Below are 27879 nucleotides of genomic sequence, written 5' to 3'. Positions count from 1 at the left end.
GAATGTGCTTTAACTTGCCATCCATTAAATGTCTAGGCAACTCTAATGATCACCATCCACTTCACTCACTATCCCAAATCATAAGCCACTATGATACCAATACTACATGACCAAGACATGAGAAACATTACTAAACGAAACACGAGCACACTACTAATTTTATCGATCTAGCCATTAAGCTCTCCACTTTTGTTTCCCATTTATGGATCTCTCGCATTATGGTCCACCTCTTCCACTATTATCCTGTCTCTGGGATCCTCCTACCAAGCCCAATGCTTTGCCACTTTGGTGCCATATGTCCTATAATAGGCCCTTCATCAAAATCCCTCATGGACCTTTCGATATTTAGTCATGGCAAGGCCTAAGAATACCCCTCGGTCCTAACTCTTTAGTTTTATTAATGCAAGCACTGCCAAACGTTCATGGTTTTATACTATAATTCATATCCACATTTCAAGTATTATAATTATCTTTTTAACTCTTAGCTCCTTCACATGATCACTACTTTATCGGCCTCTCAATTATATTGTCTTTTTTGATGAAAATTTTCATACACTTTAGTTTTCGTACATAGTCTTGCTTACCTTAATGTTGTTCAAGCTATAGGTGCTTGTCACAATGATAAGCAATACTCAAGGTGGAAATGATAGTAGAAGCTTGAGAAGAAGATAATGGAATCTTAACATTCTACATATGAATGTTACATCAATATTGACATTCTATATACTAAGTTGATGCTTCATCACAAATGCCATGTAAAGACACTCAGTTTGGGAATGCACTTCATTAAATTTTTTGCACCAACAAGAACAAACCATGGTATATGAGCTCAATATAGCTATAGACCTTGAACTAAATAGAATAAAGTACAAAAAATGGTAATGTTACAACTAAAGACAACTATAATAGCAATATTATCGTCTAAAAGAGAATTATGAACTACTAATTAAAATAGCATTGCAAGCATGTAGACAACTTGACATACAACTTTGCCAATTATTGAGACTAAATGTTAGTGCTGGTAGGTAATTGCATAGACTCAAACAAAATCTAGATTAGGAAATACTAACACAAGAAGATAAAACAATACTAAGGCCCAATGCCAAGCAATAGAAAAACCTTACCTTAAAGATTTTCTTGCGAAAGAACAAGGCAATGAATACATTTATCTAAACATTGAACAATCGTATATAAAAACCTTACCTTTACGAAGGGCCACGGATAACATATACCAACCATTTAAATAAATCATTGTTACAACACTAAAATAGAAGTGCAACATGAAAGGTGAAACAAATGACAAAACTACAAGGCACAATCAAGCAACACACATTGTCGGTACTAGCACATAAGGCACAAATAAGATTTGCTACAATGTCTTAATAAGAACATAAGCGAATCTTATCAATATAAGCCACAAATTATATGCCTCCTAAATTCGAATTACATTTAGGGGACAAATTATTACACGAATCGGGTTGTGATGGAATTTTGAGAATCTAAAGAACTTCATAACCCAAAATTCGCTTGTGCTTGAAGGAACACATCATCCCAAACACTTTTTACCAGGCAAAATACCAAACCTTTCACAAGTGCAACGGGCATCATGCAAAAGACCAAACTTAAGTGGCAGAGGCTGCCAGGTGCTCCCTGTACCTTTTCTCGAAGTCGTTTTACTCGCAATTATGAGGCTTAGAGCATAGGCGATGCCTACTATAGAAAGGGCAAGGTGCAATTGTGTTCATAGTAACGCGCGCAAAGCTTTGAGATCGCAAGATTGACAAAGGCTAAATAATAAGCTTTTGAGATAGCAGGATTGACAAATGTTAAATAAGCATCCTCTTATGGCTTGAATCCAAGTTACAAAAACTCATATCATAAGGAGTTTCTCTGCTTCAAAAGAGAATAAACATGCACAGGAAAAAACAGCACAGGTTTCTAACGACTTTGTAACTATGAATGCTTGGAATGCAAAACCCCTTTCTGTCCACGGCGAAAACTAAATTTGCCTTCGAGATGCATCTATATTGTCTTGTGCCTAACCTTTAGAAGGTAATCATCCCTTTAATGCTACGCATTTGAATGCATGATTTCGAATATAGATTGACATATTTAAGACTGTCAGTCTATTGAGATCAGCATTATTTAAACCATTGCATATCTAGTTCCTTATAGACACAAAGTGATGAAGGTGCATGAGTACGTGTCAAGTGTACTGCAATTCAGCAAAGCGATCGGTCACGTTATTATTCCTTTTTAGCTGAAGGGAGCGAGAGAATCTCTCCTGACGCCATACCATAATCTTGGGCAAACCTATCTCTCCCTGATACAGGAGGAAGTTATGCGATTCCACTCTTTCCAAGGGCTTCTATCTCCTCCTAGACGTTGGTAAAGTTCTATTGTCTTTGTTAGGCCCTTCTAGTAAAAACCAGGGCTGTTGCCATTTTCTCGGTCTCTCTTTGGTCCCATCTAACTTTTCCACTTTACCAAAGTTGGGAATAGGCATTAGTAAGTGAGAGATAAATTGGAAACCAAAACTGAAATGAAACACTGCACCAAATGGTACTTCGAAGAAAGATGGAGTTTCCTTCCTTGGGCACCTTCCCTCAGTATTGGTGTATGTTACTCGTGCACAAAACAAGATAACTCAGACCTGGACAGAATAGCAGGTAGAACACCAAAAATAATTCATGTATAAGCTCCACAAAAAGTGGGCAAAATGCACGAGTATCTGCATAAAAGATGCCTGCTGGACTAAACTTTAGCCAAATGAAGGCTGGAAAACTGCTGAATGGCTGAGTTCCTAAGGGTGCTGCTACTTCTGCATGCCTTTGAGGGCTTGCAGCTTGAGGAGTGGCCAATGGAGCCTTTTATATAGGGAGTAGGGGGACAATTTGTCTCAGTCAACTACTGGTAGCAGCAGAAAGAAAGAAAGAAAGAAAGATTATTAAAGTCTTCGGAAGACTTATGGGTCTATGAGACTGTGAAAATCCTGGTGCAAACAAGCTGTGAGGGTGGAGCTACTAAACGAGAATGGTAGTACTTAGTACTAAGTACAACATAGTCATGTAGGTGGTCGACTACATATCAATCTCATCATCATTATCATCATCATTAGGACATCAGGGTGGATGAGGCAATGAAGGCATGAAATCGGCGATAGAGTGCTGTCGGCCACTCACGGGTGCGGCCCTGTGACGTCTCTTGGTCATAGCTCTACGCCTAATAAGGGCTATAGTAATCCTTGTCGGCCGGGCTCCGGACTCTAAACACGGAGGGGATATCCCCAAGTATAATCTGCGCGTCGACCCTCTGTCTGAGCTGTCGAGTCACTGGCTCTGGGTCACAATCATGTCGAGGCGTTGTCTCGTGGGGGTCCATGTGATCTCGCTAAAAGAACTCCGTGATAGAGCTTTGAGAGGGATCTGCCAAGGAAGGAGTTTGCTCCTGTCTCAATGATCGAAGTATCCTCTCGCGGTGCTTGACTACCTCATGAATGAAGCCTGCCGAGCATCTTTGGTCTGGATAGGAGAGGAATCGGGACAAAACCCCATAGCTATCTCTGAAGAGGCAGTAGAAATGCCCTCAGATCTCATAGTAAATAGGACACTTGAAGATGAAGTGCTCCTTCATCTCAACCTCCTGCATGTCACATAATGTACATATGTGCCTCACCTTGGGTAGGCGCTTTGCTCTGCCGCTTTCGATACGAAGTCTATGTGAAGAGACCTGGAATTGCCTAATAGAGATCCTCAGTGAGTGGGGTAAGTGGATCTGCATGTATCCTGGTGGGTAAATGAAACCCTCCTTTGTGATATGTAAGTAGTGATCTCTATAGAAGCTAAGCTTCACTGGAAGTTCGCTCGGTGCCAACCAGGTCCGGAATGTGTGTAGCTGAAAGAGATCCTCACGGATTACTTGGTTGACCTCGTGTGACAAGAGGGGAGAAAACGGAGCATCTATATTGTACTGAAGGGAGGGAGTCTATCCATGTGGAGCCCCAGTTGCTCAAACCATCTCTCTGTGCGTACATACCAGCATCTCTCGTCACCTCTTGCTGAAAGTGCCATAGAGGAGGACAATGCTAGCCATGGTAGCTTGTTGCGCCTAGAAAGTGTAATCCTCATACTCCTTGACTCGTACAAATACATAATGACCTGAAATGCAGCATCTAACTGTAATGGGGATGACCCAAGCTAAGACTAAAACGGCCCACCTGTTGGCCCAGATCTAGGACCAGGTCGGCTTCATATTACAGCTTCCGGAGGCCTATTAAAAGGTGCTTCTATAGCCTGTTTGTTGTCCAAATGGACAGTAAAACTGCCCAAATAGGGCTACTATGCACCGAGCAGCAGACCGAAATGGCCCACCAGTTGGCCCAGCTCTAGGGCCAGGTTGGTTTCATAATACAGTTTGATGGGTGCTCTGTCGATATGGACATTCTAAAACTGCTGGATAGGGCTTCTATGCACAGCATCAATCATGGGCATGTGCAGCCTCTTCTACTATGTCTATTCCAGGTCACCTACCCATTGTCCTCATATGGGGCCTCACAGGTGGGGCAGTGACACTTCTAACACGACAATGTTACACTGTTCATCATGTAGAAAGGGATTGCGGTGGGGAACTCATTGAAATAACTCAGGTTGTTGTGTCCTCCAATCACAAGTGGAAAATGTACTTCGAAATGAGAACAGCAGCAGGGTGGGTGAACTACTATGCTTTCAAGAACAGATGCAGGCCAGCAAATTCAATGTTCTAAACAATTTGGGATGATATTGAAAACATCTAAGACTTTTATAAGGCAGCACATGTGATTGAAGACTTTCCCCACCTTGCTCATATGCTTGATGGTAATTGGGGGCACATGTCATAACCTCCCATTCTCCCAGATCTGCCCACATGGCAGACTGATCCACTGCCGACGTGTCAGTCCACCTATGGCGACCTATGTGGTAGCCCAAATCCTAGCTGAGTGCAGCTGTCAAGGCTCTCTTTTCCTCCTCATGTAGGGGCTCGCATGTGGGGCAATGGCCCTCATTCTCTGATGCTGAAGGACAAGTTCCTTTGTGAGAAGGAAGGTGACTCAAGTATTTGTTTATTCTTCATCACTTCTAGTTCTTTAGATCCTAATGTGACAAGCCTACTTATTCCATGGATCTCCACGTCTATTTTCCTCATTCATTTACTACTCATGCACATGCTTATTGATAACACATGTGAGTTTCTATGTGAGTTCTTGTTATAGTATTTCACACACTGGCCAGTTTTTTTCAGCAAATCTAATGTTTTGGTCTTCATTAGTTACAGAGGTCTCTCTTTCCATGGTTTTCACTATACATTACACCATCCTGCTATAACATGGTATCATCGACTCTTTTGACACCCCTCAGTCCTAAAGGAAGGAGCCCCTCCAGCGATCGAGGCAACCCCGTTTAGGAAGAAGAAGATTCGGTGCTCGAACTCCCCTTAGCCTTTCACATCCTCATCATGGGTGTTTGATATCCAATTCTAAGATTTGGAGAATCAGGTAAGCTTGATGGTTCAAATTTGTGGAAGATGAAAGTCCAGAGTCACCTTGTGGGTAGGTTGATTTGGGAGATCAATGCTAGAGTTGAGATGATGCCACAGCCCACAACAAATGTGGCTGGAGTTGTCACACCAGCAGATTTTGTGGCCAGGAGGCTTGCAGACACATGCTTTGGTTCATGGACCATTCTCAAGGACATGTACAAAGTGACCAGTACTGTGAGAATTCTAGATCTCGAAACAAAGCTCTACAACTTGCATATGGATGAGGGGGAGTCGGTTCAAAAACACATCACCAAGATGGAGGTGATAAGAGAGAAACTCTCTGCAGTTGGTGAAACCACAGATTCAGCCCGGATGGCCATGCTTTTGATTGGTGTGCTCCCAAGAAACTACAAGGGTTTCGTCATGACCATGATTGCAGGGCAGCAGTTGGCACCAGTCATGTTTGAGGAACTAGTGCCCCTTCTCCTGCAAGAAGAAGTGTGGGAAATGAAATTTGATGGATCTGGTGACAAGGCCTTCCTTGCAAAAGGTAAAGGCAGGAATGTTAAGCCTAGAAAAGGCAAGCCCAAGGTCGACGACAACTCAAAAGGTGGCAAGTCAAATGAAAGCAGAGACAAGACAAAAAGAAACCGGGATCGGAATCGTCTCTACTGCAAGCACATAGCGAAGGACTGCTGCAAGAAGAAGGCATATCAAGAGCGAAAGGAAGGTGACAAGCCCAAAGAGGAGTCAAAGTCAGATTCCATGAACATGGCGAAAGAGGAGCTCTTTTGGGTCATTGCAGGCTGCTTAGCTCACACAGTGAGGACAATGCTGGATGGTACACGGACAAGGAGCCTCCAAACACGTGTCAAACAACAAGAATTGGTTCAAGGAACTATAAGCTACACATCCAGATTTATATGTAGCCGTTGGGGACAACAAGAAGTGAGGAGCATTCCGTTCATTACGGATTCAGGTGAAGCAAAGGTACTCAATATTGTTCTTTACTTTCCAAAGCTATGCAAGAATCTCTTGTTTGTCAGTCAGATAACCAACACTAGGATGAAGGCTGAGTTCCAAGGTGAGAGAGTCCTGACCCTTTCAAAGGACATGGGTAAGGTGCTTGCAAGAAAGAAAGAAAGAAATTTTATTAGAGTCTTCGGAAGACCGATGGGTCTATGAGAGGAAAAGAGAAGCATGGGCTGTACGCCAGTCTCCTCAACCTAGATTTCAGGAATTAGATATAAGCAATTCAAAGTTGTGGCACATGAGGTTTGGGCATATGAGCTATGAAACTCTTTCAGAAATGAATAAAGCGGGACTTGTGGATGGACTTCCACATATTGCTGACAGTGCAGAAGTTTCCCAAGCTTGCATGGAGGGCAAGCAACATCAGGAGGCGTTCCCAAAGAAGGCTATGCAGCAAGCCAAAGCTCCACTTGAATCAGTACACTCACATATAACCAAGTGTAAGGGCCCGGTAGTTTCGGACTTAGTCTCCGGTTGCGAGCACCTTACGTCGGACCCGTTTCCGAGTCCCAGCCTCCCTTAACGTCTCTGCTGATACCAAATCCCCTTATGCGCAGCTTATCCCGACACGACCCCTGCCCAGGCCGTCCACCGTTTTCCCCTCTTAGCACCACGCCCCACTGGGCAAGCCCTTAGGCTTCACACACCTTGGTCTGCAGGATCACACGGGTCTCCAAGACCCACAGGAACGTCCTATGGAAAGATGTCCACACGCACTTTCAGGGGCTGGGTTCTATCTGAACTTTATTAATGATTTCAACAGAATGACCTGGATCTATTGTGTTGCTAAGAAGTCTCCAGCCAAGCTCCAAGGGTGGAAATGCTTTGGTCGAAAAATAGTTAGGGAAGAAGATCAAGACCTTCAGAACTGACTGAGGGGGAGAGTTTACCTCACAACAGTGAAGAGTCTAAGGCATATCGACTGTATTACCCAGAAACGAAGAAGCTTTTGGTAAGTAGGATGTAGTATTCCAGGAAGAAGAGCTGCAAGCAAATGCACCAGAAACTCCAGCTGCTCCCCAAAGACTGAAACTTGCTATCACACCAGGAGAAGAAGAAACAAGGAATCCAGAAGCTGAAGAGTTAAAGTAAGAACAGAGGCACCTACGCCAACAAGACCACCCCCGACAAAGGACAGGAAGTTGCCAAAGTGGTACCTGAAGACCTTGGAGGATTTAGGAGTACAGAGATTCCGGAGGGCAATTTGGAGGTAAGGAGGTGTCAAAGAAAGGCTCCCACTGTGGACCATGCCTTGATGGTTTAGATCCAGAACATCGTTGAACCAAGAACCTTTGAAGAAGCCAAGGGAGTTCCAGAGTGGCAGGCTGCTGTGCAAAGCAGAGATGGATGCCATTTTGAAGAGCCACACTTGGGATGTAGGTGACAGACCCCGAAAGAGGAAGATTGTGGGTTTATTGCGCTATTTGGACAAGTACTAGGCAACACTCATGGTCAAAGGCTATGCACAGGCAGAAGGAGTTGACTATGGAGAGACATTTTCTCTTACAGCCAGAATGATTACCATAGCTTTGGCAGCCCACAATTAGTGGCCTATTTTTTAGATGGACGTGAAGTCAGCCTTCCTAAATGGAGAATTTCAAGAAGAAGTATATGTTGAGAAGCCAGAAGGCTTTTTATATCCAGGAGATGGGAAGATAGTGTGCAGACTTTGCAGGGCATTGTATGGGCTGAACAGTCCCTGAGGGCATGGTACTAGAGAATAGATGACTAGTTCCATGAGATTGGATTCTCTCCTATTTGATTTGATCCTAACCTCATTTTTTCATAGAAGGAGGTAAGACCATTATCATAATCCTTTATGTGGATGATTAAATTAGCATTCTTGATGCAGGAGTTCGAGATGACTGACCTCTCCATTATTTCCTTGGCATTGAAGTTTGGCAAAAGAATGACAACATTATTATTTGTCAGGAGAGGTATTGTCAGGCGGTGCTGAAAAGGTTTCAGATGCAGAATTGCAAACAAACACCAACTCCAATGGAGGTTGGGATCAAGCTGAGCAATGAGAACATGTTTGAATTGGTAGATGCAATCGTATACCGGAGAATGGCTGGTAGTTTGCTGTATTTGACTAATACTAGGCTGCATAGCTTTTGTAGTTGGAGTAATTTGTCACTTCTCAACCAAACCAAGGGAGCTATAGAATCACGTATCGCTCCGGTAACGAGCTTGGAGGATTTTGTGATTTGAATTGGGCTGGACATTGGGATACATGGTGCTCAACTTTCAGTTACTGCTTGATGCTTGCAGAGGGTGCCATATCATGGCTAAGCAAGAAGCAACCTGAAACCTTTCCCTCTACAATTGTCTATGGAATCTTAATCGTAAAGGACAGCAAATACACTCTTTTCTCTCCCTCTCTCCCTCTCTCAACCGATTCACTAGGGCCTAGGACAATCGTCGGGCTGGACCCCCCGGAAGGTTTTTATTACTTGAGAGAAAACTGAGTACATGAGTTCAGCGTAGAAGCTGTACCTACAAAATTCAAACGTGAATTTCAATTACATGAGCTCTCAGGCTCCCCTTCTTGGCAACAAGCCACTTGTCAATTTCTACTTTACTTTCCTAATTACATGCCAGTAAGGGCAACTTTGGAGTCTTCGAAGCACTTGGTCATGCGAACCGCCTCCTAGACTCTTGGTAGGCTCCATTGCGCTACGGAAAATCACTCTTCCTAGTACCTGCAACAATTAATTAAAGCGCGCCACCATGGCACCCATTAATTGTTAGCGCTTTGCATGCAAATAACACAGTGTGGACTAATTTTAGTCACGGTGGGCGTCCCCACTGAACACATGTGCACACATAACAAATATAAAAATATATATTTATATTTTTTCTCTGGTTGACCGGAGTCAACACTCTTGATTATAATTAAGAGGCTTTGACCAAGGGTCGAGGCGCCTTAATTATAGTCAAGTCTCTCCAACCGAAGTTGGCACAACTCTCCAACCGAAGTTGGCACATCTTGGTTAACTGTAGCTAACCCTCTTGGCAATAAACCAAGTCTCGTTGATCGAAGTCAACACTCTCTGACCGTAGTCAAGCTCTGTGGTTCTCTAGTTAACCATAGTTAACCCTCTTGATAATAAACCAAGTCTCCCCGACCGAAGTCAGGTTTACTTGACCAGAGTCAAGTATCTTTGACTGTAGTCAATTCTCTGACCATTAAAAGAACTCTTTGACCATAATTAACACATATGAAAACTCTTTAATTATGATCAAATAAATGGTCAACTAGGATATTTACATGATGGTGACATCCCCTCGGCTTCTATTCAATTGACCTCAACTGAAAAGCTTCTTTGTAAACATCCAAAAGCTGTGGATGATTGGACAACATGTCTTCATCCATCCACTTGGCATCTAATGCCGTATAATTCTTGAATTTCACAAGATATCTGTAAAACTCCTTGCCCTGAGGGCCTTTGCGTACAGTATGGTACACAATCTGTTCTGGCTGAAGGACCTCCTCCAGCTCAACCACTTTTGGTGGATCCTCTAATACGGGCTCTGTAGGCTCTGGCCCCTGGAATTTCTTTAGAAGACTCACATGGAATGCATTGTGAATCCTCCAATGCTCTAGCAATGTTAGCCTGTATGCAACCTCATTTATTCTTTTTGTAACCCTGAAAGGGCCATAGTACCTGGGAGATAACTTTGCATACACTTTTTGTTTGTCTTTAAACTTACGGAGCCTAGCTTTCTCGAACTTTAAAAGTACCCAATCCCCTTCCTTGAGATCTAGCTGTCTCCTATGCTTATCTGCAGCTCTTTTATGCTTCTCTTGAGACATTTCAATTGCTGTCCGGACTTGGCTGTAAGCTGTCTGGAGGTCTCTCATAAACTGATTAGCTGCAAATATTTCATCCTTGGTCCTCAGGATAGGTGGCAGAATCACCTTCCCATAAATGACCTCAAAGGGGGCTTTCCCTATAGAGCTGTGTACTGTATTATTGTAAGCAAACTCTACCAATGGTAGGTACTTTTCCTAGTCTGAACCTTGGTCACCCACGTAGCATTTCAGCATATCCAATGCTGTAGAATTTGCTACTTCACTTTGACCATCTGTCTGGGAATGGAAAGAAGAAGAAAAATTCAGATTCGTCCCCGTGTTGTCAAATAAAGCTCTCCAGAATAGACTGGTCATTCCGCGATCTCGATCACTGACAATGGACTTAGGCATACCATGGTGCTTAAAGGTCTGTGCCATGAAAAGCTTAGCCATATGATCTACCTTTATGGTTTTGCGAATCGGAATGAAATGAGCTTGCTTGCTGAATCTATCAATGATAGTCCAAATCCCATCATTCCTTGACTTTGATCTTGGCAAATCAAAAATGAAGTCCATTGTAATACTTTCCCACGGTGCTTGAGGCACGGGAAGAGGCATAAGTAGGCCAGGTACCTTCCGTCTATCATACTTCACTTTCTGACACGCAAGGCATTCAGTAACAAACTGATGTATATCTTTTCGCATCCCTGGCCAAAGAAATACCTCTCTAGTGCTAGAGTTGTTGCTGTAATTCCTCTATGTCCAGCATAGGGAGGTGCATGGCATTCCTCCAAAATCTTTTTCCTCATCTCCTGGGTGATGCATAGGCAATCATCTTTCATTAGATACCCATCTTTTAGGGAATAGTGACTGGTGGATTGTCCCTCTTGCATTTGCTGTAAAATCTCACCAAAATCTGCATCATTAGCATATTGCTCCCTCATGCCTTCCAGGTCCCGATGATAAGCAATAGTCACATTATTGACCTGGGGTCTTCGGGACAAGGCATTTGCCACTCTGTTTCGAATTCCTGGGGTATGGACAATCTGAAAATGATACTTTGACAGCATATTTGCCCATTTCATATGCTTCTCGGAAAGTTTTGTCTGAGTTAGAAAGTATCTCAGACTTTGGTGATCTGTTTTAACAGTAAAATCTGCACCCAAAAGATAATGCTTCCATGTATGGATGGCATGGATTACAACCAATAACTCTTTCTCATAGATTCTCAGATATCTCTCTGCATCCTGGAGTCTCTTGCTCTCATAAGCCACTACATGACCATTCTGATGCAATGCAGCCCCAACACATTCCCCACAAGCATCACAATCCACATCAAATGGTTGATACAAATCTGGAACGGTTGAGATTGGCTCTGTAGTCAGCCTCTCCTTGAGTGTGGTGAAAGCTGTCTTTTGAGGAATTCCCCATCTGAAAGCTGCATTTTTCTTAGTAAGATCGTGGAGTGGAGTGGAGTGGCTATATCCGCAAAATGCCTGATAAACCTTCTGTTGTAAGAACACAGGCCCAGGAAACTTCGAACTTCATGCACAGTTTTCAGCTCTGGCCATTCCTGAATGGCACAGATTTTTGCTGGATCCATCTGTATCCCATTCTTGGATATTATATGCCCCAGATAATGGAATTCTTCCAGGAAGAATTGACTTTTCTTGCTGTTTGCATAGAGCTGATGATTTCTCAACTCTTGAAACACTATAGCAAGATGTTCCTTGTGCTCTTCTTCGGATTTAGAAAAGACAATTATGTCATCGAAGAAGGTACCAGTGAACTGTCTGTAGGGTTGGAAGATACGATCCATCATCCTATTGAAGGTAGCTGGGGCATTTGTTAATCCAAAAGGCATCACTAGATATTCATACAACCCAAGAGTAGTGCGTGTTGGAAAATAGGAGGGAATGAATCACTCAAACCTCCACCCAAGATCTCTCCCACTCTTCTCTACACTCAACTCAGATAACTGATCACAGATGCAATAAACACTCACTTAGAGATAACTTAAACGGAGAGAGAGAAAGAGTATATTCATCCACCGGAAGGTGGGCAGAAACTGGCTCCAAGGGAGCAATACAAAACTCAGGGAAGTGCTGAGGAAAACTGATGGAACTCTCTCTGTCAAAATGGATGAAAGATAAATACTTTTGTACTTGCCATTGAATGGATGTGTTAGCTCTTTCCCACAGCTTCCGCAGGAACAACAGGGTATTCTATGCAGGGTTACGAGGCTTTTTGTCACCTACAGATATATCGGTGTTGTCGTTTGTAGTATAAGTGTAGCAGTATAAGTGTAGCTTAGGACCTCGATTCGTATTTCGGTGAGAGACGTAGGCTTAAGTGGGGTAAGCAAACATAGTACAAGCATGTGTGAAAGGAATGTGCATCATCATGGTTCGAGTAATGAAGGCTTTCGCCTTCATTGGGGGTTGAAGTGTTTAGGATAAGTTTAAGGGTTAGAAGGAGGTTCCAAGCTTCTGAGAGAGGTTCCAAAATTTAGAAGAGGTTCAAGGGTTAGAAGGAGGATCCAAGGTTCAGGGTAGAGTACATGGTGGAGAACTTGTCTCCGTCATAGATCATGGAGGTTAAGGGTTGTGGAACTAAGGGTTTAGGCAGAGCATAGGAGTGGGAGAGGAAGAATATGTAAGAGCATGGGGGAAAGGAGAGAGAGAGAAGAAGGGAGGAGGAGGAGGAGGAGGAGGAGGAGGAGGAGGAGGGAGAGGAGGAGGAGGAGGAGGAGGAGGAGGAGGAGGAGGGGGGAGGAGGAGAGGGAGAGGATGGGTTGCAAGGTTGGAGGAGAGGGGAGGAGGAGTTGTAAGGTTAGGACATGCTTTTGGACGTGGAGTGCAAGGAAGTAGGGACACTTGAGACAATTGCTCGGAATACCAAAGTACAAGTCAACAAAATGCCCTAAAGAGTATGGGTTTCATTTCATTATGGGGTATTTATACAAGTTGGAGAGCTTCTCTCTCTGCATGTAGGAATTGTAAGACATTCTCTCTCTACATGTAAAACTTGCATATAGAAGTTGCCATACATACATACATACAAACATCAAAAGTGCACAACACAGCCTAGGAAGGAGGCTTTCTGTCCTGCACTGGATGCTGGAATGACTGAAGGAGTGGGCTTTTTATAGGCAATGCCTAGGCCCTTTAGGTTGGCCGACCAGCAAGGTCGGTACCCTGTTTGGTGGCCGACCAGAATGCCCTGGAAATCCGACCAGGGTTGGCCTTGGTCAGTGGCCCTGGTTGGGTCGACTGGGCCTGCCACATGCCCCTATAAAAGGGTGCCTTGTGCAGCCAGTCCATGGGGCTGTAGACGCCTCCAAGGGAGGCACAAGGCCGCCCCTATTTCTCTGCTGTTGCAGGCAGCAACCAGCCTATGTGCTGGTTGCCTGGGTCTCTCTTTTTCCCAGCCCTCCTACCTCTCACTGCCCCTTGTCCCCTCAAATCGGGGGCTCACAGGTGGGCACAGTGAGTCTCTAATACCCCCCCTCAATGTCACAACTGTGGGCCAATCCCCATGCGTTTGATGAGGTGCTCCATCTGTTCTCGAGGGAGTGCCTTCGTGAAGAGGTCGGACAAATTATCGGCTGTCGGGCAGTAGATAAGCTCGATCACGTCGTCGATGATGAGCTCTCGAACAAAGTGGTAATGAACTTTGATGTGCTTGGTCCGCGCATGGTACATTGGATTCTTGGCAATGGCTATGCAACTCTGATTGTCGCACATCAGCACTGTTGCGTCCTCCTAACACACGTCCATGTCCTTCAGAATCCTTCTCAACGACAGTGTCTCACAAGCTGTTGTACACGCGGCTCTGTACTCTGCCTCTGTAGATGAAAGGGCCACTGTGGGTTGCTTCTTACTCAGCCAAGAGATGGCGCCAGATGCAAGTAAGAAACAATAGCCTGTTGTCGATCTTCTGGTGTCAGCATCACCTGCCCAATCACTGTCACAGAACCCGCCTAGCTCGATGCCTTTGGTGTAGATGATCCCATAGGTGCAAGTACCCTTTAGATACCTCAGCACCTGTAAACCTGCATCCCAATGACTCTTCCTGGGAGAAGCAGAGAACTGGCATAATAGCCCAACTGCATAACAAATATCAGGTCGAGTATTGGTAAGGTAAATCAAACTTCCTACCAATCGTCGGTACAATGGAGTATTGACCGGGTGAGATGTGTCGTGAACACTTAGCTTGAGCCCGACCTCCATGGGAGTTAATGCTGTCCTGCAATCCTCCATCTGAAATCTCTTCAGAAGTTCTCTGCCTTCTCAATGAACAAGTAAAGGTTTGTCTCAGAAGCTCATTCTATAGGGAGGTCTATTTACAGGTTCTGCCCCCGGGATCAGCTCAATCTTATGCTGAACTTTCCGTTCTGGAGATAACCCATAAGGTAGTTCATCCCTAAAACATTCAGAGAACTCCTCTGTTATAAGATTAGCCAGCTTGGCCATCTCACCACTTTGCGTAACATCAGTGCTAGTCGAAGAATCATCCACCGACTCTACCGATGCTGTGCAAAGGTATAAAAACTCTACTTGAGCCTTTCTGATTTCCATCACGGAAACCAACGGTCCCTGAGGTATATCTTTTTCACCTCGCAAGACATAAAGCACATCATTCATCTTGAATTGATATACGTGCTTTTTCCAATCAATGGCTGGATTCTTCCTAGAATGCCACGCCATTCCCAGGGCTATATCCGCATGAGCAAGCTTGGTCATTTCAAAATCAAGCTTCTCAGCATAGTCCTGAATCCGAAGCTCTAACTGGGTAACCCTTTGGTCCCATACTTCAGTTGAACTTCCATCGGCCATCTTGACTGTATACGCATAGTCAGACGGACTTGTCTTCAGTTTCAGCCTCTTCACGAGCTTGGAGTTAATCACATTGTGAGTTGACGCTGAGTCAAACAACACAATGACATCATGACTGGCCACTTGCCCTTTCATTTTAATTAACTCCGTATCATTGAAGGCTGTATACCCCGTTGCTGCGGGCTTAGATAGGATGTTATCAGGTGCACTCGTCACTAACTTAGTAACAGACACACAGAACAAACAAGGTACTAACCTCTGAGAAGATCCCGCTAGCTGAATCTGCATCTCTTCCGCTCTGGGACTTCCCTGCATCTCCACGTCGCACTCTGAGATCACCATCTCAGCCATCCGACGATCTTTATTACGTGGACAATCTCTCCACTGATGAGGTTGAAGGCAACCAAAGCATAAGCCTTCTCTCCTCGCTTTTTCCCGCTGTTCTGGGTTCAAGGGAGACTTAGACCAAGCCCGGGCTGCCATTGGAGTTACTTTCCTTTTCACTCCAATGGTGGTACTCGGTTTAGGAGTTTCAGCCGGTCTCGCCTGCTTGGCTTGACCACTCGGCTGCAAACCACTCCCTCTACTAGCCCACTTCTTCTTAAACCCAGACTTCTTCGGATACCCATACTGGGTCCCGACCTGTGCAAACCCACTTGGCTTGCTGCCTTTGGCATCCTCGTAGTTCAGGGCTATAGCTATTGCATCATCTAACGTGTTCGCGTACTTAGCCCGAACTTCCATTTTTATTCGATCATTCAATCCAAATATGAAATCTTTCACTTGGATTGATTGAGGCAGGGGTTCGTAAACCTTCATTACACTCTCTCGAAACTTATCAGTGTATTCTGCCACTGATAAATTTCTCTGACGCAGGTTCCTATATTGATCCCAAGCTCGGGATGCCTCGTCAGGAGGTAAGAAGTGTTTCCTGAACTCTCTTTTAAACCCCTCCCAGGTAGTGGATGCTATGCCATCTTTTTGTTGTTTAATCCACCACCGATCCGCTGCCTCACTAAACATATGGGTGGCCTCGCGGATCTTTTTGATGTCATTTCTGATCTCACAAATGGCGAACGCCTCGTCCCATTTGTGTAACCAGGTTTCAATGACATCGGAGCTACGGTCGTTCATCCGACCAGAATACTTTTCCGGTCTGTAATTAGCAATATTCGGCACTTTAGCCTTCCTAGGCTCGACCGTATGGACACTAGACTCCAGTTCTATTGGAGCCTTTCCCTTCTCCTCTCGAGAAGGTCTGGCAGACATACTCTGTTGCACTCTCCTAAGTTCAGATTGCCCTACGTTGGCTTGTAATTGCTGCGCTAACAACTGTTGCAAGGCATCTTCCAGCAATGCAATCCTGCCAGATAAAGTGTGAGCTATTGGGCGCGATCCCTGCTGGGTCGGCCGGACTCCTGATTCACCAGGGTCCCTCCTGGAAGCTCCTTCTTCTGCTTCCATTTAGTTCAGTAGGTGTTTTGTTTTGGGGCTTTTTTTTTTTTTTTTTTTTTTAAACACCCCTAGAACACTGTAATCACAAGCTGTAATCACAAGCTGACACAATTCAGGGTACTGACACTCTGAACACAATTCCCTATACTAGGGAATACCTGCAATCTGACGACTATACTGACCAAGTATTTGACACAAGCATATATCACAATATACCCCAAACCACTTTCCCTATACTAGGGAAATTCCTGCATCAAACTGACTTGAGCACACAGGCTCAATCTGAAAGACAGTCCACGAAAATTTTATTTTATTTTTTTCACTTTAGATTCCCTTCCGTTGTATAGAAATAAATGAACTGTAAATTGAAATTTTGCGCAGGAAGAAAAAGAGCTGCTCCCTGGTGGTTCGCTTCTGCATAGCGCAACTGAAACAATCTTTTGGAATCACTCTGGTGTCTCCGTGATACCAATTGTCATCTTCCAACCAAAGGAACGTAGGTTCGTTAGCCTTCCTACTAGCTAACCCCCACGCCACCAACCTGTGCATACCAGGTCCATCACGGACTCACACGACCTTCGAATAGATGCCTGCTCACGCAACGGTCAACCCGTCACCGCACGTCGACCAGCCCGCTATCAACCCGTCACTGCTCACGGGCCGCTGCGAGATCGCCACAATCCTTGTTCGTGGCGTCGCCGAATCACCAGCGGTTCCACCAACCTACGGGACCCCAGGCTCAAGCCTCAACTCAAAAGCCTGCGTTCGCCAATTCGTAGGCCCCCACGTTCCTGCGCTACGTCGTTCTGCATAGCCCAATCGTGGGTCCACATGAGCGCCACAATTGCTCCGTCACCACCAATTAGCTTCGTCACCAGCTACCGTCAGCCCATTACGCTCAGACTTCCCGATATCAATCGTCACCACCTATGATCGACGACGTGCCTTCCCACGGTCCCTGTTCCGTCAGGTCAACCCCACGCTATCAGCCCGTTCGTTCGGCTTGCGCTGCCCACAGGTCTTACGCTCCACGCCTTTCCCCTACACACCCTCGAGCTCTGATACCAACTGTCAAACTATCTGTCTCCTATCTCTGCTCTCACTGCAGATATCACGGGAGTAGCACCTTACTTTTCCTCCCAGCCAACTCTGCCAAGACTCCCAAGCAAGAGAGATAGATCTAGCACAAAATCACGTAAAAAAAACTGAATCCTTATCTTCTCTCACTAGCCTTGACAGACCCCATATCCCTAGATAGATCTAGATGCCACATGTCATCCATATAGGGCCTTCCTAATGCAACATTTCACCCCTCTCTTGGGATGCATTTAATTCCTTGCCCCTAGGCACCATCTTTGCACTAGGCCCTTGGTCTCAAATCTATCTAGTCTGGTGCTATCAGCCCTCACCTAGGACCTTGACATTAATCCCTCCCGATCATTTACATAAAGCGCAAACACATATATTACAAAGATAGATCCTATAAGGGAAATGTCGACTGATTCTTCCGAGGTCATGCTACCTCGGCTAGAGCGTAACATCTAGTACTAGTCATCGTGTAAGTCATGCGTGAGTGCCACGTGTCATCCACCATAGCATGAACCTTGTGACACCAAGGCATGCTCAACAAAACATAACATGCAGGATTGCGATAGAGGGGGAATCGGTCTACTCCTTGCGTGTTGGGTCTCACACTCTTTGCTTTGAAGGGGGGGGTGTTGGAGATCGTAGCCAAAGAGTGTGTTGATGCGATGTGTTGGTGTTTAGTACTAGGAGATCTAGTACTAGTCATGTGTGAGTGCCACGTGTCATCCGCCATAGCATGAACCCTGTGACACCAAGGCATGCTCAACAAAACATAACATCTCTCACATGGCATGATATAAAACTCCTTGCTGTCCAAAAAGCTCTGTATGTGCAAACGGAGCTTCCCAATTATATAGGTAAGCCAAGCCCGCCTCACTCATAGGTTCCATCTCTTCTCCACGGATTTCCAAGTTGCCTGCTAACGCTGTGAAAATGAAATTTGCACAAGCCCCTAGATCAAAGAAGATCAAAGACATCTAATCTCTCACCTTGTCCCATGCTCCTCATACCTCTGTAGCATTCCCATTTGGCTGTTCACTAATTTCATCAGGCCTCAATCCTGCAGTAGGCTTAGGCTTCTTGCCTTTCTGTTCATCCCCTATCATCAGCTTTCCCCTTTAATTTGCGCTTTGGAAATTCACGTGCCATATGCCTCTCTTCCCTTGCAATGAAAGCATTTGTTGGCATCCATCAAGGCCTTTCTTTCTTTACGAGACAGCCAGTTAGACCCTGGCCTATCCCGTTTCTTCCCTCTATTGAAAAGTGCCTTGGAAGCATTTCCTGGCTGTCCTGCTTTCTTGAAATTGTCATTCTTACTGCTCTGGTAACCACTAGTCTTCCCAAGCATCAAAGCATCAGCTGTAGTTGCATTTTCATCAACTGTGACATGTTGGTTTCTCTTGGCTTCGTGCAGTAATCTCTGATTTCTTTGGGCATCCCGCAGCAATACTTCTCAATCTTTTCTGATAAAGGCACATGCCTGTAGGAGCTAACAGGTTGCAAAGCCTCCCAGAACTTCTTATTATACTCTTCCAAGTTATGACAGTCAGCTGCATCTAGCTTATGCCAAGCTGTCATTACATCCACCTCACATGTAGTAGTCAACCAAGCCGCTGAGAATATCTGTTTAAACTGAACCCAACTAAATGGTGCTTGGTTCTGAAGTAACAAATTGGTCAACACCACTGTATTGCATTACCTATGAGAAAGGTGGATGCCTTGCGCACTTTAGAGGACTCCGACTTAGCCCTATCTTCTGAAAGAATACATCAATCCTTTGGTACCAAGCTCTGGGGGCCTGTTTCAGCCCGTATAACGCCTTCTTCAACCTGCAGACCTTTAATGGGGACCCTGGATCTTGAAAGCCCGGTGGCTGCTCCACGTATACCTCCTCCTCCAGGGTTCCATTAAGGAATGCGGACTTCACATCCATTTGAAAAATAGGCCACTGGAATTGGGCAGCAAGGGCAATCACTGTCCGGATAGTAACCATGCGGGCTGTGGGAGCAAAAGTTTCATCAAAATCCAAGCCTTCAATTTGAGCAAAACCTTTGACCACTAACCTTGCTTTATACTTATCCAAGCTGCCGTCTGATTTGTATTTAAGTTTGTATACCCACTTAGTGCCGATGACCTTCCGTCGCGGGGGCCTGGCCACTAAGTCCCAGGTATTGTTCTTCAGGATAGCATCCATCTCTTCCTTCATGGCAGCCTGCCATTGTGGATTGTCCTTTGCCTCCTCGAAGGTCCTTGGCTCGTCAAGCTGAGCCACTAACGCAAAATTCACGGATGGAGTCTTTTGAATACGTTGAGATCGCTGCAATCCGAAACTGCTACTCTCAAGTAATTCGATGACGCGAGACTCTTCCAATGTCTGTAGGTACCATTGGGGCAACTTTTTCTGCTTCTCTGTGGGAGGAGGAACTGGAACTTCTTCCGGAACATCTTGCTCGTCCTAAGTATCTTGTGGAACATCAGCTTCTGATTTGGCCACCTCTTGGATGGTCAACCTGGGGTGGGGTGGGTTCGGGGGTTGAACAATCTCATCCTCCTCAATCTGCGGCTCCTCCTGGGGTTCAGGTTTCTTGTCCTCGAAGACAACATCCCGACTGATGAGGATTTGCTTCTTTACTGGGTCGAAGAGTCGATAGGCCTTGGATTCTTCGCTATACCCAACAAAGATACATTTTCTGCTCCGGGAATCAAGCTTGGTCCTGTCTTCCTTGTGCACATGCACCCATGCGTTAGAACCAAACATGCGAAGATGAGTAATAGAGGGCTTCTTACCATAAAATGCCTCATGTGGAGTCTTGTCCTTGACGGCCTTTGTCTTGGTCCTGTTGAGAATGTGTACGGCTGTATTGATAGCTTCACTCCAATAGGCTTTAGAAAGGTTCCTCCCTCGGAGCATAGCAAGCCCCGTCTCTGTGGTGGTTCTATGCCTCCTCCCGGCTACCCCGTTTTGCTGAGAAGTATGTGCGGTGGTGAGTTGTCGCTTGATCCCATGCTTGTGACAAAATGTGTTGAACTCATTTGAGGTGAATTCTCCCCCCCTGTCTGTGCGGAATGTCTTGACATCCTCCCCTGTCTCCTTTTCAACTCTGGCCTTCCAATCCTTGAACTTCTCGAAAGCCTGAGACTTTTTCGCCAAACAATATACCCAGGTCATTCTACTGAAATCATCCACAAAGAGAAGTGAGTACCTGGATCTTGCCCACGATGTTGTAGACATTGGACCACAAATGTCGGCATGAACCAACTCAAGTGGTTTGCTGGCCCGAAACGAGGCCTCTTGTGGGAATTTATCCCTGTGCTGCTGGCCTTCTAGACAAGCCCTACAGACATCATCCTTGCCTGTAATTGGTGGAAGTCCATCCACCATCTTCGACTTTGACATTTCAGCCAAGATTCCATAGCTGACATGACCGAAGCGCTCATGCCAAAGTTTGGACTTTCCGTTGTCTTCATGAACTAACATTGCACTGAGACGGTACAGTCCATTCTCTTCAACGCCTTGAGCCACCATCTGTCCATTTGCTTTGGATGTCACGGTGACCTTGCCATCTTGAAAGAGAACTGCCATGTTGTTTTTATCCATCTGACTTACAGACAGTAAATTCTTGCAAAGGTTGGGTACATAAAGTACTCCAGAGATATCCTTCTCCTCACTCGCCGTTGTAATGAAAGGAATGCTACCGATGCCCTTCACAGGACACGTCTGGCTATCCCCGACAGAAACTTTGGAATCCGGGTGTGTACTTTCCATGGTTTTGAACCAAGTCCTTCTGTTGGACATGTGCTTGGAAGCACCGCTGTCAACATACCAACCCTCTTTACCTTCACTGACTGCATATGCTGAGCAATGTTCATTGATTAAAAATAACTGTCTAGTCGTCACATTGGCAGAATCATTCTTAGGCTCTTCTTTGTTCTTGGCTTCTCTCTTCCGCTTCTGATCTGCTTTCTTCTTTCAGCATTCTTTGGCAGAGTGGCCAAGCTTTTCACAGTAATAGCACTCCATTTCCTTCTTACGGTCAGCGTCCTCTGACTTCTTGGAATCCTTTGGCTTGCCTTTTCCAGGCTTGTCTTTGGCCACCAATGCCTTCTCGTCAGTTTGCGTAAAGAGTTTCTCTCGAGCCTCCTCCTGAAGCAGGAGTGGGCCAAGCTCCTCAAAGGTGATTGGCTTAGTTCGTTGACCCGCAGTGACTGTAGTCACAAAACTTTTGAAACTCTGTGGCAACTTGTGGAGTGTGAGCAGCGCCAATTGACTCGTGTCCACCTTCTGACCAACTGCTGCGAGCTGGTTCCGCACGACTTTCACCTTTGTCAGATGATCATGCACACTATCACCCTCATTCATATCAAGATTATAGAGCTGATGCTGAAGAGTAATGATACGGGCTGTATTATCTGTTTCATACAACTCCTTCAATATGGCCCACGCCTCTGAAGACGTCTCTGCCAACTGGATATGAGGAATCACAGCATCTGCTGTCGTGCCAATAAGCATTGCTAAGGCTTGAGCATCCCTCTCCTCCCATGCACAGAGTTCATCCACATCTGCTTCAACTAGAACTTCACCTCTTTTGTCCACAATGTCCTCCGGCTTCTCCTCGGTCCCAATCACTAACTTCCACAGCTTCCGTGCCAACAGGATCTTGACTTTCCAAATTGGATAGTTCGTGCCATCAAGCTTTCCAGCTTCACCAAAATTGGGTATAAATGAAGAAGGAAGATGACTGGAGAAGGAGGAAGGACGAGCAGTGGGTGTAGAGGCTTCTGAACGCTGATCCATCTCGGTGAATAGCAAACTGAAAAACTGAAACAGAAAAGATGTACTGACCTCCCGTGCTAGCCTGAGCTGAAAACAGAAACGCCTTACTACCAAGGGACTCCTTCCTTCAGAGTGTGCTTTGATGAAGAAGAGTTGAGAGCCTATGGCTCTGATATCATGTTGGAAAATAGAAGGGAATGAATCAGTCAAACCTCCACCCAAGATCTCTCCCACTCTTCTCTACACTCAAATCAGATAACTGATCACAGATGCAATAAACACTCACTCAGAGATAACTTAAACGGAGAGAGAGAAAGAGTATATTCATCCACCGGAAGGTGGGGAGAAAATGGCTCCAAGGGAGCAATACAAAACTTAGGGAAGTGCTGAGGAAAACTGATGGAACTCTCTCTATCAAACTGAACCAGCTCTGAGTGCACAGCACAGCCTAGGAAGGAGGCTTTCTGTCCTGCACTGGATGCTGGAATGACTGAAGGAGTGGGCCTTTTATAGGCACTGCCCAGGCCCTTTAGGTTGGCCGACCAGCAAGGTCGGTACCCTGTCTGGTGGCCGACCAAAATGCCCTGGAAATCCGACCAGGGTTGGCCCTGGTTGGGCCGACTGGGCCTGCCACAGGCCCCTATAAAAGGGTGCCTTGTGCAGCCAGTCCATGGGGCTGTAGACGCCTCCATGGGAGGCACAAGGGCCCCCCTATTTCTCTGCTGTTGCAGGCAGCAACCAGCCTATGTGCTGGTTGCCTGGGTCTCTCTTTTCCCAGCCCTCCTACCTCTCACTGCCCCTTGTTCCCTCAAATCGGGGGCTCACAGGTGGGCACAGTGAGTCTCTAACAGTGCGAAACGCTGTCTTGTGCACATCCTGAGGCTGTATGTTCACTTGGTGATAGCCACTCTTTTAAGTCTATCCTGCTGAAAACTGAAGCTCCATTTAACTGATCCAGCACATCATCAATGCACGGAATAGGGAATCTGTTCTTGTGATCATTTTGTTCAGTGCGTGGTAATCAACGCACATACGGAATGAACCATCTTTCTTCTGTACTAGCAGTACAGGGAACAAAAAGGAGAAGAACTGGGCTGAATCAACCCCTTGGACAACAAGTCCTGCACTTGAGTCATAATCTCTTCTTGTTGAGTTGCACTAACTCTGTATGGGGGCCTATTGGGTGGTTCGCTTCCAGGAATGAGTTCTATGCCATGATCCTCAGGTCTCTCAGGGGGTAGCTCCCCTGGCAAAGCGTCAGAAAAGCAATCTTTAAAATTTTCAATAAACTGAAATTTATTCTGATCTGCCTCACTTGTTTCAGCATGCATTTCCACATCTCTCTCTTTTACAAAAATCATGTAAGCTGAAACTGCAGACTTTATTTCTTTTCCAACAGAACTATTTGATACAATGGGAATAGTTTCCCCTCTATTCCTAGCAACCACACGATATACTTTGCCCCTATGTACAAACTCCAGCACTCTTTCAGGAAGAGTCAACTTCACTGCCTTGCGATGAAACCAAGGCATACCCAAGACTACATCATGATGTTTCAGTGGAGAAATGAAGAAGTCTTCCTGATCCACATAACTCTGTACATGAAGACGGAGCTTCACTATCAAGGGAGTGACTGGCACAGGGTTTCCACAGAACATCTAATTGGCATCCAAAGCCTTGCCCAACTCCTCCGTCTTTATTCCTCGCCTCAGGGCTAGGTCCTCTGATATGAAATTATCAGTAGCCCCTGGATCAAATAAAATTAGCGCTTGCTGGTCTCTGACTTTGCCCCATGATAGCAGCAATTCTCGTTCTTCTGGGTTTGAAACATGACCCAGTATGTCAGGAATTCCTCCTGCCATTGGCTTTTGCGGTCCCTGTGGCTTCTCTGCCTCTTTTCCCTTCGAAGTTGAAGGCTTTTCTGGGCACTGGGCAGCCACATGCCCCTCTTTGCCACACTTAAAGCATTTCCTATCTCTGCGAAACTCAGCTATCTGTTCAGGAGTGAATGGGGATTTGCCTTTATAAGTCTTTGAAAACTAAGTACCCCTCGGCTTCTGAGGCTGGAACCCTTTCTTGGGGTACTCTTTCTTTTCTGATTTTGAAAAATTAGTTTTCTTTCTTTCGGCACGTCTTGCATGCAAGGATAGTACTGTAGATGGATCTTGTAATGGCACAAGACTAGCTACTGAAGCTGAATGCATAAGGTCTTGAATGTTCTTTGCCCCCAAAGCATTTACTACTGCTTGAATTCTTGGACTGAGACCTGCTTTGTACTTTCTCATTTGGGTTCCTTTGGAGATCTTTTTGAAAGGTGCAACCTGCAAATAAGCATCCCAGAGAGGGCCAGCATCATGGAACCGCAGGATTTACTTTTGGTACCGGTACCAGCACAGGATTCCATGCCTACTTCAGCTGCAGGGTCAGCCTGGGAGGTGATTTCCAGCATTACCCTATGGCGGATATGGTGTTCGCGATGTTCTTTTGTCCTTGGGGACCATTTATGCACGGAGGCTGACACTCTCGCTTCCATTTGGGCAGAGATTATCTTCACTCTTAGGAGTCAGTGGGAGAGGTGTACAAGCACTTCTTTGGCAGCTCGTGGGAGACTTCTATCCTTCATGAGGACATGGGACTGCTCTTTATTTTTTCACTTGACCCCTTTTGGGATGTCGTGGCATTTTAGACCACCTCCATGGCTTTTTTGCCACATTGTTGAGGCTAGGGATAGAGTACTTTCTCTCCCACCTGTTGTATGATTTGTTTTGAATGGAATATATCACTCTTTATTTAAAAAAATAAGCATCCCAAAACTTTTGGTTGTACACATCCACTGTATCTCCTGCATCCATATGCAAACTGTCCCAATCTTGAAGAACATGGTCTCTGAACTGTTGGTAGAAGGCTTTCTTGAAGTCCTTCCACCTCTTTGGGGCTGACCCATCTGTGGTCAGTGCACTCCACCATGCACTAGCTGTCGCTGTCAAGTATAAACTGACCATTCTTAATTTGGAGGATTCTGAAAACTTTTCTGTACCAAATGCAGCATCAAACTGCTTGGTCAAGTGCAAGGCTTTGTCTGTATGACCATATTGTCCATTATAGGTCATAAACTTGAAAGATTTACCTCCCTCTTTGAATTCCTTGGTCTCTCTGGAAGACTTACTCTTCCTCGACTTCTTGTGTTTCCTTCTTTTCCTGGCTGGTTTATTTGATAAAGAAGAAGATACTGAAGTCGGGCTCGAGGTAGACGGTGATGGACTGGGAGATTGGTGATGATGCCTCGATCTCTTCCTGCTATGAGACCGTCCCCTATGAGATCTCTCTTTCTCTGGCTATACATGAGAGTGTGCCTCTGGCATTGGCACATCATATGCTGCATTAGGCATAGCTTCTGCTTGAAACAAATGCTGAGCTCTTGGATCCCTTCTGAGATTTTCCATCTCCTACATACGAGTACGTACCATCTGTTCAAATTCTTGCTGAGTTTGTTGCACACTTCTCTGTCTTTGATGTGCATCCCTATCTTGTGAATCCCTCTGGATAGGTGATTGGGCCATTTTCTTACAACTCGTCTGAGATCTGCAAGTTTCTCACACACACTGTGTATGCAACTGATGCACGCAACCTTTGCTTTTCAAAGAGAAAAATTACCTCAACAAGAGGTGTCTTGCATTCACAATCTATGCGAGTACCGGGCTATCAACTCAAGACATATACCACAAAGTTGCCAAGGCATCAATAATTATACTGCCCCTTTTCTGGCTGCTGCAAAAAGCACTGAGTATGCATCTGATTCCCTTTTCCTGTGCATAAAGGCATGCATCCTTTTACTTATCCAAATCTCTGACTTTTCTCTGATTTCTGCTTTTTTTGACAGTAAATGCTTTCTCAGATAGGTGAAAACTGCTAGCATAAACACTCTTTGCAACTGTTTTTTTTTTTTTTGGGACAGTAACTAGATGAATAACCGGCTGGTTACTCTATCCAGACTAACTGGTTCTGGTCTGGTTAGTCTGCAACTGGACTAACTGGACTGGTCACAGTCTAGTTACAGTGACCAGATTAGACTGGTTGGGTCAACTAATTGGACCTCTAACCAGTCCACTAACCAAGGTTGAGTTAGATTAACCCCTGGTCAGCCATGTCAGCATCCATGTCACATGTTAGAATGCAAGGTCATCTCACAAGTGCATGCCACGTCATCCCTGCATGTGGGTCTGCCACATCAACTGACACTGTGCACTGCCACGTGTCCGGTGGCCAGGTTAGGGCCACGTTAGCCACCTGCATGCGCCATATTACCACATCATCCCGCCCGTGCGGATGCCTAGGCACGTCATCTCGCACGTGTGGCCGCCATGTCACGTGTGTGCCACGTGTCTGTTGTTTGCCTCTGCCATGTGTGCACCATGTCAGCACAGTGCACGTGTCAGCCACGTCAGAAACCACGTCACCTAAGGTGTAAGACCTTGGCTGGTTTGGTCGGCGTCGGACGTCACTGGAACCTTCTACTTGCAGCGTAGAGAATTGAAGATGGAGAAGGAAGAAATTCTTTTCGTAGCTCACGTCTATCGTTGCGCCATTGCGTCAGCGTTCGGGGAACTTAGAGGCTTGCGCCTTTTTTTTTTTTCACGGGGCCATGGAAGAAAAACTACCACGCTCCATATGACTTAGCCCCGATATTAAACTGATCTCTCCATCAGACGTGCGCTTTGGTGGACAGTCTCTATTTCCTGACTGCGCAATGCACATAGCAATGATACCAACGAAAATAGTATCCCGCACCCTGCATGGGTTCTCCGTCAAACACCTGCGCAATCTAAGGCACTTAGGGTAGTCTTTCAGTCGACGCCTCAGGACCCGAATGACGAAATTCTTCACGCGTGCCAATCTAAATTTGCATTGGCCCTTTCTCTTCTATGGTCTCTCTACCAACAGAAACTCTCGTCAGAGGTCTCCTACGTTGGCCACTTGGATTTTTCCACAGATTTCCCCGCACCTACTATTTGATCGTCACAGCTTCAGAAAACTGTGAAGCCATGCTCTGATACCAATGAAACCTTTCCCTCTGCAATTGTCTATGAAATCTTAATCGTAAAGGACAGCAAATACACTCTTTTCTCTCCCTCTCTCCCTCTCTCAACAGATTCACTAGGGCCCATGACAATCGTCGGGCTGGACCCCCCCGAAGGTTTTTATTACTTGAGAGAAAACTGAGTACATGAGTTCAGCGTAGAAGCTGTACCTACAAAATTCAAACGTGAATTTCAATTACATGAGCTCACAGGCTCCTCTTCTTGGCAACAAGCCACTTGTCAATTTCTACTTTACTTTCCTAATTACATGCCAGTAAGGGCAACTCTGGAGTCTTCGAAGCACTT

At 45.4% G+C, this 27879-nt stretch overlaps 1 protein-coding gene across 3 annotated transcripts in view; it reads left to right on the top strand.

The window, feature by feature from the left end:
* The first annotated feature begins 1511 nt into the window (after positions 1–1511).
* The window catches only part of LOC147894080 (uncharacterized), a 233448-nt gene continuing 207080 nt past the window's right edge, over positions 1512–27879 (top strand). For all 3 annotated transcript variants that reach the window (XR_015542123.1, XM_087385003.1, XM_087385002.1), the window contains exon 1: positions 1512–1643. Coding sequence is in view for 2 of the 3 variants with exons in the window: in XM_087385003.1 (XP_087241129.1) it covers positions 1607–1643 (37 nt within the window). In the remaining variant the exon portion in view is untranslated. The remainder of the gene's footprint in view (positions 1644–27879) is intronic.

This window comes from Dipteris shenzhenensis, chromosome 14 (genome assembly GCF_047967505.1).
Source record: "Dipteris shenzhenensis isolate YYH24624 ecotype China chromosome 14, Dip_SZ_1.0, whole genome shotgun sequence".
NCBI lineage: Eukaryota > Viridiplantae > Streptophyta > Polypodiopsida > Gleicheniales > Dipteridaceae > Dipteris > Dipteris shenzhenensis.
Note: the sequence above shows the minus strand (reverse complement) of the source record. Positions and strands in the feature narration are given on the sequence as shown.